The sequence below is a fragment of the Coregonus clupeaformis genome, chromosome 12 (assembly GCF_020615455.1).
Source record: "Coregonus clupeaformis isolate EN_2021a chromosome 12, ASM2061545v1, whole genome shotgun sequence".
NCBI classification, from domain to species: Eukaryota; Metazoa; Chordata; class Actinopteri; order Salmoniformes; family Salmonidae; genus Coregonus; species Coregonus clupeaformis.
In genome coordinates this window covers 15,025,836-15,042,959 of record NC_059203.1, presented here as the reverse complement: position 1 = coordinate 15,042,959, position 17,124 = coordinate 15,025,836, and the positions used below count along the sequence as shown (strand labels likewise).

General features: G+C 46.5%; 1 protein-coding gene across 2 annotated transcripts; it reads left to right on the top strand.

Annotated features, from left to right (window-relative positions):
- Positions 1-1,068: 1,068 nt before the first annotated feature.
- On the top strand, positions 1,069-15,711 carry ippk (inositol 1,3,4,5,6-pentakisphosphate 2-kinase). Of its 2 annotated transcripts, none has more exons than XM_041891832.2 (14): positions 1,069-1,548; positions 1,994-2,053; positions 2,718-2,813; positions 3,044-3,110; positions 5,476-5,597; positions 6,526-6,615; positions 7,239-7,297; positions 7,466-7,538; positions 8,513-8,641; positions 11,507-11,639; positions 12,513-12,654; positions 14,384-14,483; positions 14,696-14,775; positions 14,916-15,711. In XM_041891832.2, exons 1-14 carry the CDS (start codon positions 1,468-1,470, stop codon positions 15,154-15,156), a joined length of 1,473 nt encoding a protein of 490 aa, XP_041747766.1. In that variant the 5' UTR covers positions 1,069-1,467; the 3' UTR covers positions 15,157-15,711. The 2 variants fall into 2 exon arrangements, with proteins under 2 accessions (XP_041747766.1, XP_041747764.1); XM_041891830.2 differs by having other exon boundaries at positions 1,070-1,548; positions 14,381-14,483.
- Positions 15,712-17,124: the final 1,413 nt, after the last annotated feature.

The window sequence follows — 17,124 nt, the reverse complement described above, 5'->3', positions numbered from 1 at the left end:
TCAAGCCCTGACCTCAACCCCATCGAACACCTTTGGGATGAATTGGAACGCCGACTGCGAGCCAGGACGAATCGCCCAACATCAGTGCCCGACCTCACTAATGCTCTTGTGGCTGAATGGTGAATGGAAGCAAGTCCCCCGCAGCAATGTTCCAACATCTAGTGGAAAGCCTTCCCAGAAGAGTGGAGTCTGTTATAGCAGCAAAGGGGGGACCAACGCCATACTAACGCCCATGATTTTGGAATGAGATGTTCGACGAGCAGGTGTCCACATACTTTTGGTCATGTAGTGAATCTTAGATCACAGGAAAATTATCTTGGGGTCATTAGAATAACAGGTGCGATTGGCAAAAAGTGGCATGTCTGGCTGAAGTATCCAATGAAAATCGCATCTACAAACATCTGGCCAATACGATGAGAGTGGGCGGGACATCCTCCAGAAAAGGGGAGTGGGGAAACAGAAGAGCCATTGTCCGTTCTTTTGAGTTTTGAAGTTGAGTCTTTGCCTGAGAAAGTGAGGTTAGGATATATAAGTTATCCAGTGCGAGCATGTGTGCCAAATACCTTAAGATGTTACAGGTGTCAAACTTATGAGCATGTGGCAGCAGTGGGTAGGAGGGAGATTCCAAGGTGTGAGAAGTGTGCAGAAGGGCATGAGACTAAGGAGTGTGAAGCAGTGGGGAAAGTGGTGGTGTGTGCTAATTGTAGGGGTGGCCATGGGGCTGGGGATCAGACATGTCCAGTGTGAGAGAAGCAGGTTGAGGTATCCAGGGTAAGAGTAGAGAATAAGTTGTCATATGCGGAGGCAGTGAAGAAAGTAGAGGAAGATGGGTCAAGGGGGAGGATCCTGAGAGAAATGGTGTGAGTAGTAGAGATGTACCAGTACAGAGGGATAAACCAAAAAGTGATATATGGTTCAGCAAGATTGGATTTTTAGCGTTTATAGCAATGGTTATTAATTGTACTGCAGGGATGGAACGCAAATCGAAGAAAATTGAGGTGGTGGTGGCAGCTGCAGAGAGATATTTGGGTGTGCGAGACTTGACAGCAGAAGAGTCACAGGGAGTGTTCAGTGGTGGTGTCCCATCAATTCAGGTTGAGGGCATGAGGTAGGAGTGAGTGTATTTAAACAGTGGAGAAGGGTGGGGTTAATTATTAGTTGTAGTGTTGAAGGTGTGAGTGTAATGTTAGACGGTAGGATATTTGTTTGCTTTGGTTTATTTTTCAAGGAAAGGTAAGGGAGTTGAACTCCAGTCTAGTAGGTGGCGGTAATGCAACAAAATGGATGCCAACCGCCGTTAAACCTCATTTAAAAAGAAGAAGAATCCTCCAGAAAGCAGTAGAAGCGGTCATTTGGTGTCAGTAGATATAATTATTGTTTTAGCTTCAGAACTTGTGTGTTTGCCTGGCAAAGTTGCTGGAGTTAATAGTTATAGAGATTATTTTGCCTATAACGTACAGTTCTGTTATGGAACTGGACAAAATGGACGAGAACGACTGGAAATACCACGGAGAGGGCAACAAAAGCCTAGTGGTTTCTAATGTCCAGGTGAGTTAGCAAACGTTAGGTCTGTAGCAACAATCTTGGTAGCTAACATATGCTACTAGCTAACATTAGCTAACTGGTCAGGTTGTCTGGCGCCGGCCACGTTTGTAAAAGCGGAACAGTGGAAAGTAAAATATTGTTTATTTTACTTGTCACAAGATAGTTTGCCTAGGAGTCATCTGATTATTGTGGTCTTTTTTCCACACAAGTTGCTAGCTAGCAAGCGTCGTAGCTAACGTTAGCTAAACTTAGCTGCCTGTCTTTGGTCCCTTGGAAATCAAACTAGCAATGAATATACGGTAGCAAGCTAGCTAGCTAACTTTAACCTTGCGGAGTTATCACATGGGTTAGAGCAAATAACTCTCACTCCCCCGTATTTATATTTAGGTACCTTTTTAAAAAATGATTCCCCATGCTGATGTGTTTTTAACCCTCCTCTCCTATCTAGCACGCCAGAGTCCTTCGGCTCCTGAAGTATTCTACAGAAGATGCCGAAAACTCGCATAAGGTTAGAAAATCCTATCCAGCAAAATATGTGTCTCATCAGTTTACTAATTATTTAATAACAATTACAACCATAACCTGTCAGATCATGTTTTGTAACACATTTTTGTTAATCAGCACTTGTGAGAGTCAGGCAAGGCGGGGTAGGGTGACATTGCCCCAGATTCTGATCTTGGGTCAGTTTTGTATTTTCCCCACTAAAGGTTAGGGTTGTGGAAGGGGAAGCTGATCCTAGATCCTTACTTGTGTAAGGTCCTCAAAGGTCCAGTTTAGGTTTAATGGCAGGCTCTGTCGTAGACGGCCGTGACCGGGAGACCCATGGGCCGGCGCACAATTGGCCCAGCGTCGTCCAGGGTAGGGGAGGGAATGGCCGGCAGGGATGTAGCTCAGTTGGTAGAGCATGGCGTTTGCAATGCCAGGGTTGTGGGTTCGATTCCCACGGGGGGCCAGTATGAAAAATCAAAAAAATAATGTATGCACTCACTAACTGTAAGTTGCTCTGGATAAGAGCGTCTGCTAAATGGAAGAAAAAAAAAGTGACCGCTTGTATCAACCAAGCAAGTGAAGGCACAAACACAAGTATGCATCATGGATAGCTCTGAAAATGAACACTCCAGGGTTGTCACAGAAACCTAATTTCTCTTGATGATCTGTTTCTTCTCTTCCAGACAACAGAACAAGCTTTCCGACACATACAGAACATAGTTGACTATAGTCTAAATGTCATGAAGCCACTGCTGGGGGAGAAATTTGTCCACGACGGAGTAAGACTTCTTCTGTGCTAATAGCATGGTGCCTTTCCCCCAATATCTTAAATGATTTATGTAGTTATGAGATTAACTGTTTGGTTAAAAGACAGTTCTTTGCCACATGGAACTAATAAAGTAATCAAATACAGTTAAAAGGTTATGGGCAGTTCTTATATTCCCTGATATAGCTTTGTATGATAGTATATGATATAGATAAATCAATCAATACATTGTTGTTTGTGTAGGAGGCTGTGAAGCTCCCGTTAGACTTTGTCCGACAGCTGTCGTTGAAGGTCCAGCAGGAAAGGCCAGGTACGTGTTGTCTTTTACTTATTGTCAGGGTTTGGCATCTTCAGGTTTTCATGAAATATGACACCACATTTCCTCGTGTTGTGGAATATATCAGCAGACTAAGCTGTGGGACGTGTGTGGACTTGTCGTCTGTGTGTGGACTTGTCGTCTGTGTGTGGACTTGTCGTCTGTGTGTGGACTTGTCGTCTGTGTGTGGACTTGTCGTCTGTGTGTGGACTTGTCGTCTGTGTGTGGACTTGTCGTCTGTGTGTGGACTTGTCGTCTGTGTGTGTGGACTTGTCGTCTGTGTGTGTGGACTTGTCGTCTGTGTGTGGACTTGTCGTCTGTGTGTGTGGACTTGTCGTCTGTGTGTGTGGACTTGTCGTCTGTGTGTGTGGACTTGTCGTCTGTGTGTGGACTTGTCGTCTGTGTGTGGACTTGTCGTCTGTGTGTGGACTTGTTGTGTGTGTGTGTGGACTTGTCGTCTGTGTGTGTGGACTTGTCGTCTGTGTGTGTGGACTTGTCGTCTGTGTGTGGACTTGTCGTCTGTGTGTGTGGACTTGTCGTCTGTGTGTGTGGACTTGTCGTCTGTGTGTGGACTTGTCGTCTGTGTGTGGACTTGTCGTGTGTGGACTTGTTGTGTGTGTGTGTGGACTTGTCGTGTGTGTGGACTTGTCGTGTGTGTGTGGACTTGTCGTCGTGTGTGACCTCTTATACACAATATTAGGCCCAGCCTTTGGAACTTTGGTTTTCCTAGATACGGCTACTATATTGTGATCACTACATCCAATGGATTTGGATACTGCTTTCAAACAAATCTATGCAACATTAGTAAAGATGATTTAATTCCTGTACAGTTTGTAACTACCCTGGTAGGTCGACTGATAACCTGAACCAGGTTGCAGGCACTGGTTACAGTTTGAAGCTTTCTCTTGAGTGGGCAGCTTGATGAAAGCCAGTCAATATTCAAATCAACCAGAAAGTATACCTCTCTATTGATATCACATACATTATTAAGGATTTCACACATGTTATCCAGATACTGACTGTTAGCACTTGGTGGTCTATAGCAGCTTCCCACCAGAATGGGCTTTAGGTGAGGCAGATGAACCTGTAGTCAGATTACTTCAACAGTATTTAACATGAGATCCTCTCTAATCTTTACAGGAATGTGGTTCTGAATATAAACAGCAACACCTCCACCATTGGCATTACTGTCTTGTCTGTAAATGTTATAACCTTGTATTACTACCACTGTATAATCAAAGGTATTATCTAAGTGAGTTTCAGAGATAGTCAGAATATGAATGTCATCTGTTACTGAGCAAGTTATTGATTTCATGAACCTTGTTTCTTAAGCTACATATGTTAACGTGGGCTATTTTGAGCACTTTTCTTCTGGGATGCTTACTTGTTTTTATTGCTTTACTGGGAAGCTTAGCAGCAGTAGATGTGCTCATGTTCTTTATGTTAGTGCAGGGTGAGCTGCACACAGTGGACTTCCTCCTCAGGCACACCGCCTCAGTGCTAACAGTATAACTCTGGTTCATAGGCACATGATTACTGCATCCAATAGCTGTAGGATCAGCAGAGGCATTCAGGGCAGTTAGAGGGACCTAAATTAGGTTACTTATATTGTGTCTGCCAACGCCCCTGGGATAATGTGCATTTGCTGGAGCATTTTGACAACTCTGCGTCACAATGGTAGGGATTAGCTGAGCTGGGCTTGGGTCATTGATAAGTCATTGTCACAATGCAGGCTTATAATGCTGTGAAAGGATCCAGGAACCGAAATTATTTGTGTGGACTTGTTGTGTGTGTGTGTGTGGACTTGTCGTGCGTGTGTGTGTGGACTTGTGTGCGTCAAATTAGTCGTGACAGAATGCTATCTATAGGTAATGGCATCTACAGTCTATGTGTCTTGTCAGAACCTAAATGGAACTCAAATGCTTTAGATCTATTTCATAATTATGAGGAAAGGACTGCCTCCTTTATGAATGTATAGTTAAAACCTACACATCGAGGGCCAGTTTCCTAGACACAGATGATCCTAGTCAGGGATTACAGTGGTCCCCTGTAGCTCAGTTGGTAGAGCATGGCGCTTGCAACGCCAGGGTTGTGGGTTCGTTTCCCTCGGGGGGGGGGCAGTATGAAAATGTATGCACTCACTAACTGTAAGTCGCTCTGGATAAGAGCGTCTGCTAAATGACTGAAATGTAAATGTAAATGGATTAAAAAGCATTCTCAAAGGAGATTCTCTATTGAAAGAGCTTCTTAGTCCAAGGCTAGGCTAACGTGTCTAGGAAAACGGCTGAAATGTCTGTGACTAAATTGTCATGAATGCGTTATAACAACTCCTCTGTCTGTGTGTTCTATGTCATGGCAGAGTCTCGCTGTGATAAAGTGATGGATACGTTTAGTGGATGTGCCTTGTGTCTGCCGAACCTCACCCAGCTCTCCTGTTGCTGCAGCAGAGAACACAGACCTCCTCTCTGTATAGAGATTAAGGTACAGTCTCAGTCCTCTCTGTATAGAGATTAAGGTACAGTCTCAGTCCTCTCTGTATAGAGATTAAGGTACAGTCTCAGTCCTCTCTGTATAGAGATTAAGGTACAGTCTCAGTCCTCTGTATAGAGATTAAGGTACAGTCTCAGTCCTCTCTGTATAGAGATTAAGGTACAGTCTCAGTCCTCTCTGTATAGAGATTAAGGTACAGTCTCAGTCCTCTCTGTATAGAGATTAAGGTACAGTCTCAGTCCTCTCTGTATAGAGATTAAGGTACAGTCTCAGTCCTCTCTGTATAGAGATTAAGGTACAGTCTCAGTCCTCTCTGTATAGAGATTAAGGTACAGTCTCAGTCCTCTCTGTATAGAGATTAAGGTACAGTCTCAGTCCTCTCTGTATAGAGATTAAGGTACAGTCTCAGTCCTCTCTGTATAGAGATTAAGGTACAGTCTCAGTCCTCTCTGTATAGAGATTAAGGTACAGTCTATGGACCCTGGTAAAAAGTAGCACACTATATAGGGAATAGGGTGCCATTTGGGACAGTCTCAGTGGAGCTAGAGTTTAGAACAGTAGGAAGTTACTGCTCAGTACAACTGGTTCTCAAATCAATTTACATTCCTGGTTAAACAATTATTAAATAAACAGATTATATAAACTTGACAGAGTATTTCAATATACAAATACACACAGTCAAAAGACAAATGGGATGATACTCCTGTATTATAATGAAAAGGTTAGGGCCTGGGTTACTGAAATCAGTATTAAGGGAAGGCTGAGTCAGAGATGACATGGGCTTGGACTTCATGGGTTTGGAAGTCACGTGATAAGAAAGGGATAAGTGTGGTTAGCTAAAAAGAGGCGTTTGTTGGAATCAGTTCATCAAATCAACTCATCCACAGTGACTCACTTCTGGTCCTATTGTGTTTTTCAGCCCAAATGTGGGTTTCTCCCGTCCTCCAGACACGTTACGAAGGAAATTAAAAGCAAGGTGTGCCGGTTCTGTATGCATCAACATTTTAAGGTGAGTTGACAGTGTTTTGGGAATGACACTGGAATAACCTGTTGTACTACATTAGTTTGATGACCTTGAGGGTTCTTCACTGAGAAATGACGTGTACGTAAAAAAAAAAAAGACAAGATGGCACATACCCGCTTCTTTTGACTACACCGAAGAATAGACTGGGGCTTAGGAAATCTACCAGGAGCCAGGCATTTGTTGTTGTGAAAGTTGAATGTTATGATCAGTATCTGCCCCCTTCTAAGGCACTGCATCGCAGTGCTGCACTGTGCCACTAGAGATCCTGGTTCGAATCCAGGCTCTGTCGTAGCCGGCCGCGACCGGGAGACCCATGGGGCGGCGCACAATTGGCCCAGCGTCGTCCAGGGTAGGGGAGGGAATGGCCGGCAGGGATGTAGCTCAGTTGGTAGAGCATGGTGTTTGCAACGCCAGGGTTGTGGGTTCGATTCCCACGGGGGGGCCAGTATGAAAAAAATAAAATAAAATGTATGCACTCACTAACTGTAAGTTGCTCTGGATAAGAGCGTCTGCTAAATGACGTAAATGTAAATGGTGGTGGGACTGGATAACTTCACCTGGTGGGGACTGACGGACTGACTTTTGTGGTCTTCTCTCTAACGCAACAGTTAGCCAATGGAAAGTGGAAACGGCTGAGCCGGTACTGTCCCTTGGACCTGTTCTCAGGGTAAGTAAGATTAGAATTCACCCTCCCAGTTATCTTGTGGTACACATGGCATCTACAACCATGTTCAGAGTAGAGCTTGGTGCTCTTTAATACAACCAGTTTGTATATGATTCCACAGCATGTGAAAAAAGATGCATATATACTCAGCCCGAATCTCTCTCTGCTTAGGAACAAACAGAGAATGTGCCTAGCCATCAAGCACTTGATAGAGGAACCTCAAAACAACTTTAAAATCTTCAAGGTATGTATCTCTGCGGTATACTTGTTGCACCACACTGCAACAAAAGTCCTCTCGCTGTATTACGGAATGTTTGTATTAGTTCACTCTCCAAGAATAACTCTGATGTCCGTCTCTATCCAGGGTGGAGAGTGGATCTACAGCTGTTAGGGTTAAATCTGTCCGTCTCTATCCAGGGTGGAGAGTGGATCTACAGCTGTTAGGGTTAAATCTGTCCGTCTCTATCCAGGGTGGAGAGTGGATCTACAGCTGTTAGGGTTAAATCTGTCTGTCTCTATCCAGGGTGGATCTACAGCGGTTAGGGTTAAATCTGTCTGTCTCTATCCAGGGTGGATCTACAGCTGTTAGGGTTAAATATGTCTGTCTCTATCCAGGGTGGATCTACAGCTGTTAGGGTTAAATCTGTCTGTCTCTATCTAGGGTGGAGAGTGGATCTACAGCGGTTAGGGTTAAATCTGTCCGTCTCTATCCAGGGTGGATCTACAGCGGTTAGGGTTAAATCTGTCCGTCTCTATCCAGGGTGGATCTACAGCGGTTAGGGTTAAATCTGTCTGTCTCTATCCAGGGTGGATCTACAGCGGTTAGGGTTAAATCTGTCTCTCTATCTAGGGTGGATCTACAGCTGTTAGGGTTAAATCTGTCTGTCTCTATCCAGGGTGGATCTACAGCGGTTAGGGTTAAATCTGTCTGTCTCTATCCAGGGTGGATCTACAGCGGTTAGGGTTAAATCTGTCTGTCTCTATCCAGGGTGGATCTACAGCGGTTAGGGTTAAATCTGTCCGTCTCTATCCAGGGTGGATCTACAGCGGTTAGGGTTAAATCTGTCTGTCTCTATCAAGGGTGGATCTACAGCTGTTAGGGTTAAATCTGTCTGTCTCTATCCAGGGTGGATCTACAGCTGTTAGGGTTAAATCTGTCCGTCTCCATCCAGGGTGGATCTACAGCGGTTAGGGTTAAATCTGTCTGTCTCCATCCAGGGTGGAGAGTGTATCTACAGCTGTAAGGATGATGCAGACGTGTTACAGGACCTAGATGACTTGGCTCAGCATCTACGGCCGTACTTCCTTCCTAGTGGCAGCCTTATCAACGGACACCAGTCCAGTAAGGTTGGTATCCGTGTCTATAGCGTGATTCCCAACTGGCGCCCTGTACCCTGTATAATGCACTACCTTTGACCAAAGCCCATAGTCTCCTCTAACTCAACTCTGGACCTCCAAGCCAGTTCCACTGCGCTTTTCTTCCTTGTTCCCCTCTAATCAGGGACTGATTTAGACCTGAGACACCAGGTGGGTGGGCTCGTAGGGTCAGAGTTGACCCCTGGAATAGGGTACCATTTGGGTAGGGGTGTCCCCGACCAAAAATACATCTTGGTCGACCCGAGAGTAGTATTTTCTTCGTTGGTAGAAATTTTGAAACATGTATTTTTCCATAAGTGTCTTTTTAATAAAATCAACTGTATGTACTGAGCTTGTCTGATGCTTTAAGCACATTGTTTGATTTAAATCATTAAGACACACAAATTACTTGAGGGAGCAAGAGATCAAGATAGCTTAACCAAAAAAAGAAAAACGACCTGTTTCCGACCCTCTTCTCCCCGCTGCTGATTCTGCCGTGACGCTCCTAAAGTTGCCGGTAATAGGTTACACCAGGGGTCGGCAACCTTTTCCGTTTGGAGTGCCAATTTATCCTACCATTTCTACCGATCTGCGTGCCAGTTATGATTTTCATATGCACATTTTGGTGGAACAGTCTATCTCAATCATTGTCATGTTAACCTAAATTCGATCTATATCTAAATGAAAATGATACAAATCTAAAAGTAACTTCTATTGCCATGGGAACCAACACTTTACATGTGGCGTTTATATTTTTGTTCAGTGTATGTAAAAATAGCCTACATAAATCCAACAAATAAAAACATTGCAGCCTGCAGGTAGAAAATATCCTAATGATAATGAATATCCTATAAAATCACATTGGCTACGCATGGCCTGTCTGCAACCAACTTGGAAACATTGTATCGACTGTGTCCATCCAGCCCAAAACTTCCAACATTGTATAAAATATTCTGGGTCCTCAGTTTCCTGTGCCAGTGAGCTCTGGACAGACACAGCTGGAGACTATTTGTGCAAGGGATAAGAAGTAATCAAATCAAATGTTATTTGTCACTTTTGCCCGAATACAACAGGTGTAGGACCTTACCGTGAAATGCTTACTTTCAAGCCCTTAACCAACAATGCAGCTTTAAGGAAAAGATTTACTAAATATGGCCTTATACAGCTCGTTGAGTGCGGTGTTAGTGCCAGCATCGGTTTGTGGTGGTAAATAGACAGCTAGGAATAATATAGATGAAAACTCTCTTGGTAAATAGTGTGGTCTACAGCTTATCATGAGATACTCTACCTCAGGCGAACAAAACCTAGACTTCCTTAATATTTGTTTTCGCGCACCAGATGTTATTGACAAATAGCCACAGACCGCCACCCCTTGTCTTACCAGAGGCAGCTGTTCTGTCTTGCCGATGCATGGAAAAATCAGCCAACTGTATGTCGTTCAGCCACAACTTGGTGAAACATAAGATAGTTAATGTTCCGTTGGTAGGATAGTCTAATATAAGATATTATAGTTAATGTCCCGTTGGGAGGATAGTCTCGAACGGAGCTCATCCAGTTTATTCTCCAATGATTTTACGTTGGCCAATAGGACGGATGGTAGAGGCGGGTTACCCACTCGCCGACAAATTCTAACAAGGTACCCGGACCTGCGTCCCCTCTATCAGCGTCTGTTCTTCATGCGAATGACGGGGATTTGGGCCTGGTCTGGTATCTGCAGTAAATCCTTCGCGTCTGACTCGTTAAAGAAAAAATGTTTGTCCAGTTCGAAGTGAGTAATCGCTGTTCTGATATCCAGCGCGAATCAGACCGGTGCCTCGTGTGCCATGAACAAAAATAATATATTTGTGACTGCTCCACTAAAAAATATGTCTACCTACAGCCTATCGACCAAACAATTAAATGGGATCAGACCTACATTTGGGACACATCCAGTTTCTCTTTCTGTTTTCATCTGCTTTAATGGCCCAGTGCAGCCAGAGGACGAGCCACCCCTCAGTGCCTGCTTCCTTCTAGGGAGTTTTTCTTGGTCACTGTGCTTCTGCTTGCTCTTTGGGGTCTAGGCAGGGTTACTGTAAAGCTCTTTGGGGTCTAGGCAGGGTTACTGTAAAGCTCTTTGGGGTCTAGGCAGGGTTACTGTAAAGCTCTTTGGGGTCTAGGCCGGGTTACTGTAAAGCTCTTTGGGGTCTAGGCCGGGTTACTGTAAAGCTCTTTGGGGTCTAGGCAGGGTTACTGTAAAGCTCTTTGGGGTCTAGGCAGGGTTACTGTAAAGCTCTTTGGGGTCTAGGCAGGGTTACTGTAAAGCTCTTTGGGGTCTAGGCCGGGTTACTGTAAAGCTCTTTGGGGTCTAGGCAGGGTTACTGTAAAGCTCTTTGGGGTCTAGGCAGGGTTACTGTAAAGCTATTTAGTCTAGGCAGGGTTACTGTAAAGCTCTTTGGGGTCTAGGCAGGGTTACTGTAAAGCTCTTTGGGGTCTAGGCAGGGTTACTGTAAAGCTATTTAGTCTAGGCAGGGTTACTGTAAAGCTCTTTGGGGTCTAGGCAGGGTTACTGTAAAGCTCTTTGGGGTCTAGGCAGGGTTACTGTAAAGCTCTTTGGGGTCTAGGCAGGGTTACTGTAAAGCTCTTTGGGGTCTAGGCCGGGTTACTGTAAAGCTCTTTGACAACTGCTGATATAAAAAGGGGTTCTGACTTAGGTTGTGTCTCAAATGGCACCCTATTCCCTATATAGTGCACTACTTTTGACCAGAGCCCTATGAGCCTGGTCAAAATTAGTGCACTACATAGGGAATAGGGTGCCATTTGAGACACAGCCTAAATGTCCTGGCCTCCTTTCCTGTAACTCTGTGTTTTAAACCCCAGGTGGTTCTGAACGAGTTGATCCAGGTGATCGTGAGCGCCCTGTTGAGCTCCTGGGAGCCCAGGAAGGCGCAACTGTCTGAGGGCAGAGTGAGGTGTGAGGCCAGCCTCCTGCACCGGGACCTGCTACGCAACAGTGAGAGACGGGGATACTTGGCATGGAGAATTATAAAGGCTCATGCATGCTTATAACAAGTTATAAAGCATTACACCGAATGTATTACCAAAATATACTGAACAAAAAATATAAACGCAACAGGCAACAATGTCAAAGATTTGATTGAGTTATAATTCATAAGGAAATCAGTCAATTTAAATACATTCATTAGGCCCTAATCTATGGATTCCACATGACTGGGAATACAGATATGCACAGATACCTTTTTAAAAAAGTGTTCGTTGTCCGTAGTTTATACCTGCCCATACCATAACCCCACCGCCACCATGGGGCACTCTGTTCACAACGTTGACATCAGCAAACCACTCGCCCACACAACGCCGTACACGTGGTTGTGAGGCCAGTTGGACGTACGGCCAAATTCTCTAAAACTACATTGGAGGAGGATTATGGTAGAGAAATTAACATTAAATTATCTGGCAACAGCTCTGGTGGACATTCCTGCAGTCAGCATGCCAATTGCATTGTGTTGTGTGACAAAACTGGTGCACCTGTGTAATGATCAAGCTGTTTAATCAGCTTGTTGATATGCCACACCTGTCAGGTGGATGGATTATCTTGGCAAAGGAGAAATGCTCACTAACAGAGATATATTAAAACATTTGAGAGAAATAAGCTTTTTGTGTGTATGGACAATGTCTGGGATATTTTATTTCAGCTCATGAAACATGGGACCAACACTTTACATGTTGCGTTTATATTTTTGTTCAGTGTAGTTTGATGCTTTCATAAGAATAACTAAAGCCAACATGCAAACATACCTTTAAAGCATTTACATTTTATATATTTTAAATCTTATCAACTTCAAAACATTTTTTTTTGTTCTTCCAGGTCCAGGTAACCACTGCCTACCCAAAGATTGTGTCCTGGACAAAATCCTGGGAACTCAGATGCTGGATAGCTTAGACATCGAGGGGTTAAACCCCCTGTTCAAACGAGTAGAGCAGCATCTACAGGACTTTCCCAAAGAGAGGTGAGAGACACAGTTTGGAATAACTACTAATGTGAACTCATTTGCCATGTAATAACCTAGGTATACCACTAGATGGCAGGTGCACACTTCAAGTCAAATCGTAGTCCTTGTAATGTACACTTCTGATTTGATATTACTGGTTGTCTCTCGTTCCAATATTATGGGCATTAATATGGAGTTGGTCCCCCCCTTTGCTGCTATAACAGCCTCCACTCTTCTGGGAAGGCTTTCCACTAGATGTTGGAACATTGCTGCGGGGGACTTTACATTTACATTTTAGTCATTTAGCAGACGCTCTTATCCAGAGCGACTTACAGTTTAGTGAGTGCATACATTATTCATACTGGCCCCCCGTGGGAATCGAACCCACAACCCTGGCGTTGCAAGCGCCACGCTCTACCAACTGAGCTACACAGGGCCTGCCTTGCTTCCATTCAGCCACAAGAGCATTAGTGAGGTGGGGCACTGATGTTGGGTGATTAGGCCTGGCTCGCAGTCGGCGTTCCAATTCATGCCAAAGGTGTTCGATGGGGTTGAGGTCAGGGCTCTGTGCAGGCCAGTCAAGTTCTTCCACACCGATCTTGACAAACCATTTCTGTATGGACCTCACTTTGTGCATGGGGGCATTGTCATGCTGAAACAGGAAAGGGCGTTCCCCAAACTGTTGCCACAAAGTTGGAAGCACAGAATCGTCTAGAATGTCATAGCGTTAAGATTTCCCTTCACTGGAACTATGGGGCCCGAACCATGAAAAACAGCCCCAGACCATGGAAACCCATTTCATGAAGCTCCCGACGAACAGTTATTGTGCTGACGTTGCTTCCAGAGGCCGTTTGGAACTCGGTAGTGGGTGTTGCAACCGAGGACAGACGATTTTTACGCACTTCTGCACTCGGCGGTCCCGTTCTGTGAGCTTGTGTGGCCTATCACTTCGCGGCTGATCCGCTGTTGCTCCTAGACGTTTCCACTTCACAATAACAGCATTTACAGTTGACCAGGGCAGCTCTAGCAGGGCAGAAAATTTGGCGAACTGACTTGTTGGAAAGGTAGCATCCTATGACGGTGCCACGTTGAAAGTCACTGAGCTCTTCAGTAAGGCCATTCTACTGCCAATGTTTGTCTATGGAGATTGCATGGCTGTGTGCTCGATTTTATACACCTGTCAGCAACAGGTGTGGCTGAAATAGCCGAATCCACTAATTTGAAGGGGTGTCCACATACTTTTGTATATCTAGTATGTATCATTAATTTAACCCCCTGGAGTCGATGTCCGCGGCCCCGCGGAAATCTAATTAGCATAATAATAAAAATCCCTACAATTTAAGCTAGAGATGTTTTTTTGCATGGGCTGCGTCTCAATCCACCACATCCTGTTATGTCGGCCTTCCGCATCTGAGGTGAAAGGTGGCCGAGCTACAGTGGTGTTTGTCAGACCATGAGACATCCCAAAAATCGACCCGCTCACAAATGTCTGTAGCGTCCGAACGGTTTCTTTTCAGTTTGATAAAATTCAATGAATTTAAGGTTTTATTGAATCTAAATTGATGCATCATATGATACAAAAAAAAATACCGGCTGTACTTCCAAAGTTCTATATCCTAAACTTTATTGCGGACTCGCAAAACATTTTGGGACTGTATCAACAGTGGACTAATGAAACAAATACCTAAATATGAGTTTTTCGGGTGGAACTTTTCTTAAGATTGACTGTCCCTCCTTCCTCTAGAAGCAGTCTTCAGATAGACGGGCCGTACAGCCAGAGCTTCCTGGAGAAGGTCCAGAACTGTCCAACCGAAGACGACGGCTCTGTCGAGTACGCCGTCGGAAAGGTGAATCTCTTCTTTCTAACCGATGTGACATAACCATGCAACTCTGTATGCAAAACCTGCATTATCATAAATATACATTCTGTTGCTTAGGGCTTTAGTGTTTGTTTGTTTCCCCCATTGAAATGCACGGACAGGATGTAGCCTCTGTCTAACAAAGTGGCTTAGGGCTTTTTTTTCAAGCTTATTTGTCTAATATGGCTGCTTCCCATCAGGTCCACCAGTACAGAGTTGCCATGACAGCCAAGGACTGCTCTATCATGATCACCATAGCAACCTGCGGGGAGGACGACGGGTGAGGACCTTGTTGAATTCTACCTAGTTGTCCTATTCTTACCCACTATGCCACTTCTGCGCTAAATTCCACTCCTTGTACAGTTAGCACTAACAGACTGGTTCCCAGGCTAACCAGTCACTACTATATGCTGCCAACAGGTTGGACCAGAGCCTGGAGATCCAGCCTACCAAACCTCGCTTCACCTACTCCGTGTCCATCCTAGACTTGGACCCTAAACCCTACGAGAGCATCCCTCACCAGAGCAGACTGGACTCCAGGATAGTTAGCCACTACCTGAGGAGCCCCCTGCCCAACAACCAGGAACTAGCCAATCAGAGCCTCTTCCTGGGCCGGGACAGAGACGGAGAGGACTGTACTCTGGTGTTCCATCCTGTATAACCACTCCCTCTGCTGCTAGGCGTTCCGCTGGTTGTTACCAACACCCTCCCTCCACTAACCCATCCTACTACCCCCAGACCGAACGCTGCTGTGGGACTGATGGAGCAAAGATTGAATGAACTGAAACATATCCTTTTGTCTTTTTTTTTTTTTTTAGCTTAAAAAACTAAAAGAGATGCCATATTATATAACCTGAATTTAGGGAACGGTGGGCTGAGATGAAGAGGGGTGTTTTAAAGGCGTTGATTATGGACCTGTCCCTAATGGCACCCTGTTCCCTATTGAGGGCCCTGGTCTAAAGTAGTGCACTATATAGGGAACAGGGTGCCATTTGGGAAGAGGCCTTTGTGGTGGCACATATGACCCTGGGGGCTGGTCTTCGGAAGCTTGTGCCAGGAAGTGACGTCTCAACGGTGTGAGGCTCTTGAGAGAACCAGGCATGCATCAAGTCTTTCCTTGGATCCCCTGATTTCTGGCCTACTCTCCCCCAGCCTCCCGTCCTCTCTCTCCCCCAGCCTCCGTCTTCTCTCTCCCCCAGCCTCCGTCTTCTCTCTCCCCCAGCCTCCGTCTTCTCTCTCCCCCAGCCTCCGTCTTCTCTCTCCCCCAGCCTCCCGTCTTCGCTCTCCCCCAGCCTCCGTCTTCGCTCTCCCCCAGCCTCCGTCTTCTCTCTCCCCCAGCCTCCGTCTTCTCCTCTCCCCCAGCCTCCGTCTTCTCTCTCCCCCAGCCTCCGTCTTCTCTCTCCCCCGGCCTCCGTCCTTTCTCTCCCCCAGCCTCCGTCTTCTCTCTCCCCCAGCCTCCGTCCTCTCTCTCCCCCAGCCTCCGTCTTCTCTCTCCCCCAGCCTCCGTCTTCTCTCTCCCCCAGCCTCCGTCTTCTCTCTCCCCCAGCCTCCGTCTTCTCTCTCCCCCAGCCTCCGTCTTCTCTCTCCCCCGGCCTCCGTCCTTTCTCTCCCCCAGCCTCCCGTCTTCGCTCTCCCCCAGCCTCCGTCTTCGCTCTCCCCCAGCCTCCGTCTTCTCTCTCCCCCAGCCTCCGTCTTCTCTCTCCCCCAGCCTCCGTCTTCTCTCCCCCAGCCTCCGTCTTCTCTCTCCCCCAGCCTCCGTCTTCTCTCTCCCCCGGCCTCCGTCCTTTCTCTCCCCCAGCCTCCGTCTTCTCTCTCCCCCAGCCTCCGTCCTCTCTCTCCCCCAGCCTCCGTCTTCTCTCTCCCCCAGCCTCCGTCTTCTCTCTCCCCGGCCTCCGTCCTCTCTCTCCCCCGGCCTCCGTCTTCTCTCTCCCCCAGCCTCCGTCCTCTCTCTCCCCCAGCCTCCGTCTTCTCTCTCCCCCAGCCTCCGTCTTCTCTCTCCCCCAGCCTCCGTCCTCTCTCTCCCCCAGCCTCCGTCTTCTCTCTCCCCCAGCCTCCGCCTTTCTCTCTCCCCGGCCTCCGTCTTCTCTCTCCCCCGGCCTCCGTCCTTTCTCTCCCCCAGCCTCCCGTCTTCGCTCTCCCCCAGCCTCCGTCTTCTCTCTCCCCCAGCCTCCGTCTTCTCTCTCCCCCAGCCTCCGTCTTCTCTCTCCCCCAGCCTCCCGTCTTCGCTCTCCCCCAGCCTCCGTCCTCTCTCTCCCCCAGCCTCCGTCTTCTCTCTCCCCAGCCTCCGTCTTCTCTCTCCCCAGCCTCCGTCTTCTCTCTCCCCCAGCCTCCGTCTTCTCTCTCCCCCAGCCTCCGTCTTCTCCTCTCCCCCAGCCTCCGTCTTCTCCTCTCCCCCAGCCTCCGTCTCAACACGTCAGAGGCAAGGGAGGAGGAGAGCATTGGAGAAGATTCAACATCCTAGGAACTTCTTCCCCAATGCTCTCCTCCTCATGGCCCTCTGACAAGGAAGCGAGGAGAGGTCGTGGGACTAAAGTACTGCTGCTACCTACAGCAGGCTAACGGCTAACGGCTAACAGAACCAGGGCTGGTCGTGTTTTCATTCACATGCCAAAAGTTACTTGTGGTGTTT

Excerpts from the sequence above, each read along its gene's own strand:
- ippk (XM_041891830.2), top strand. The coding sequence starts at position 1,468 with ATGGAACTGGACAAAATGGACGAGAACGACTGGAAATACCACGGAGAG. Across the intron at positions 7,539-8,512 it reads ACAACTTTAAAATCTTCAAG|GGTGGAGAGTGTATCTACAG; the intron begins GTATGTATCTCT and ends GTCTCCATCCAG. Across the intron at positions 11,640-12,512 it reads CCGGGACCTGCTACGCAACA|GTCCAGGTAACCACTGCCTA; the intron begins GTGAGAGACGGG and ends TTGTTCTTCCAG.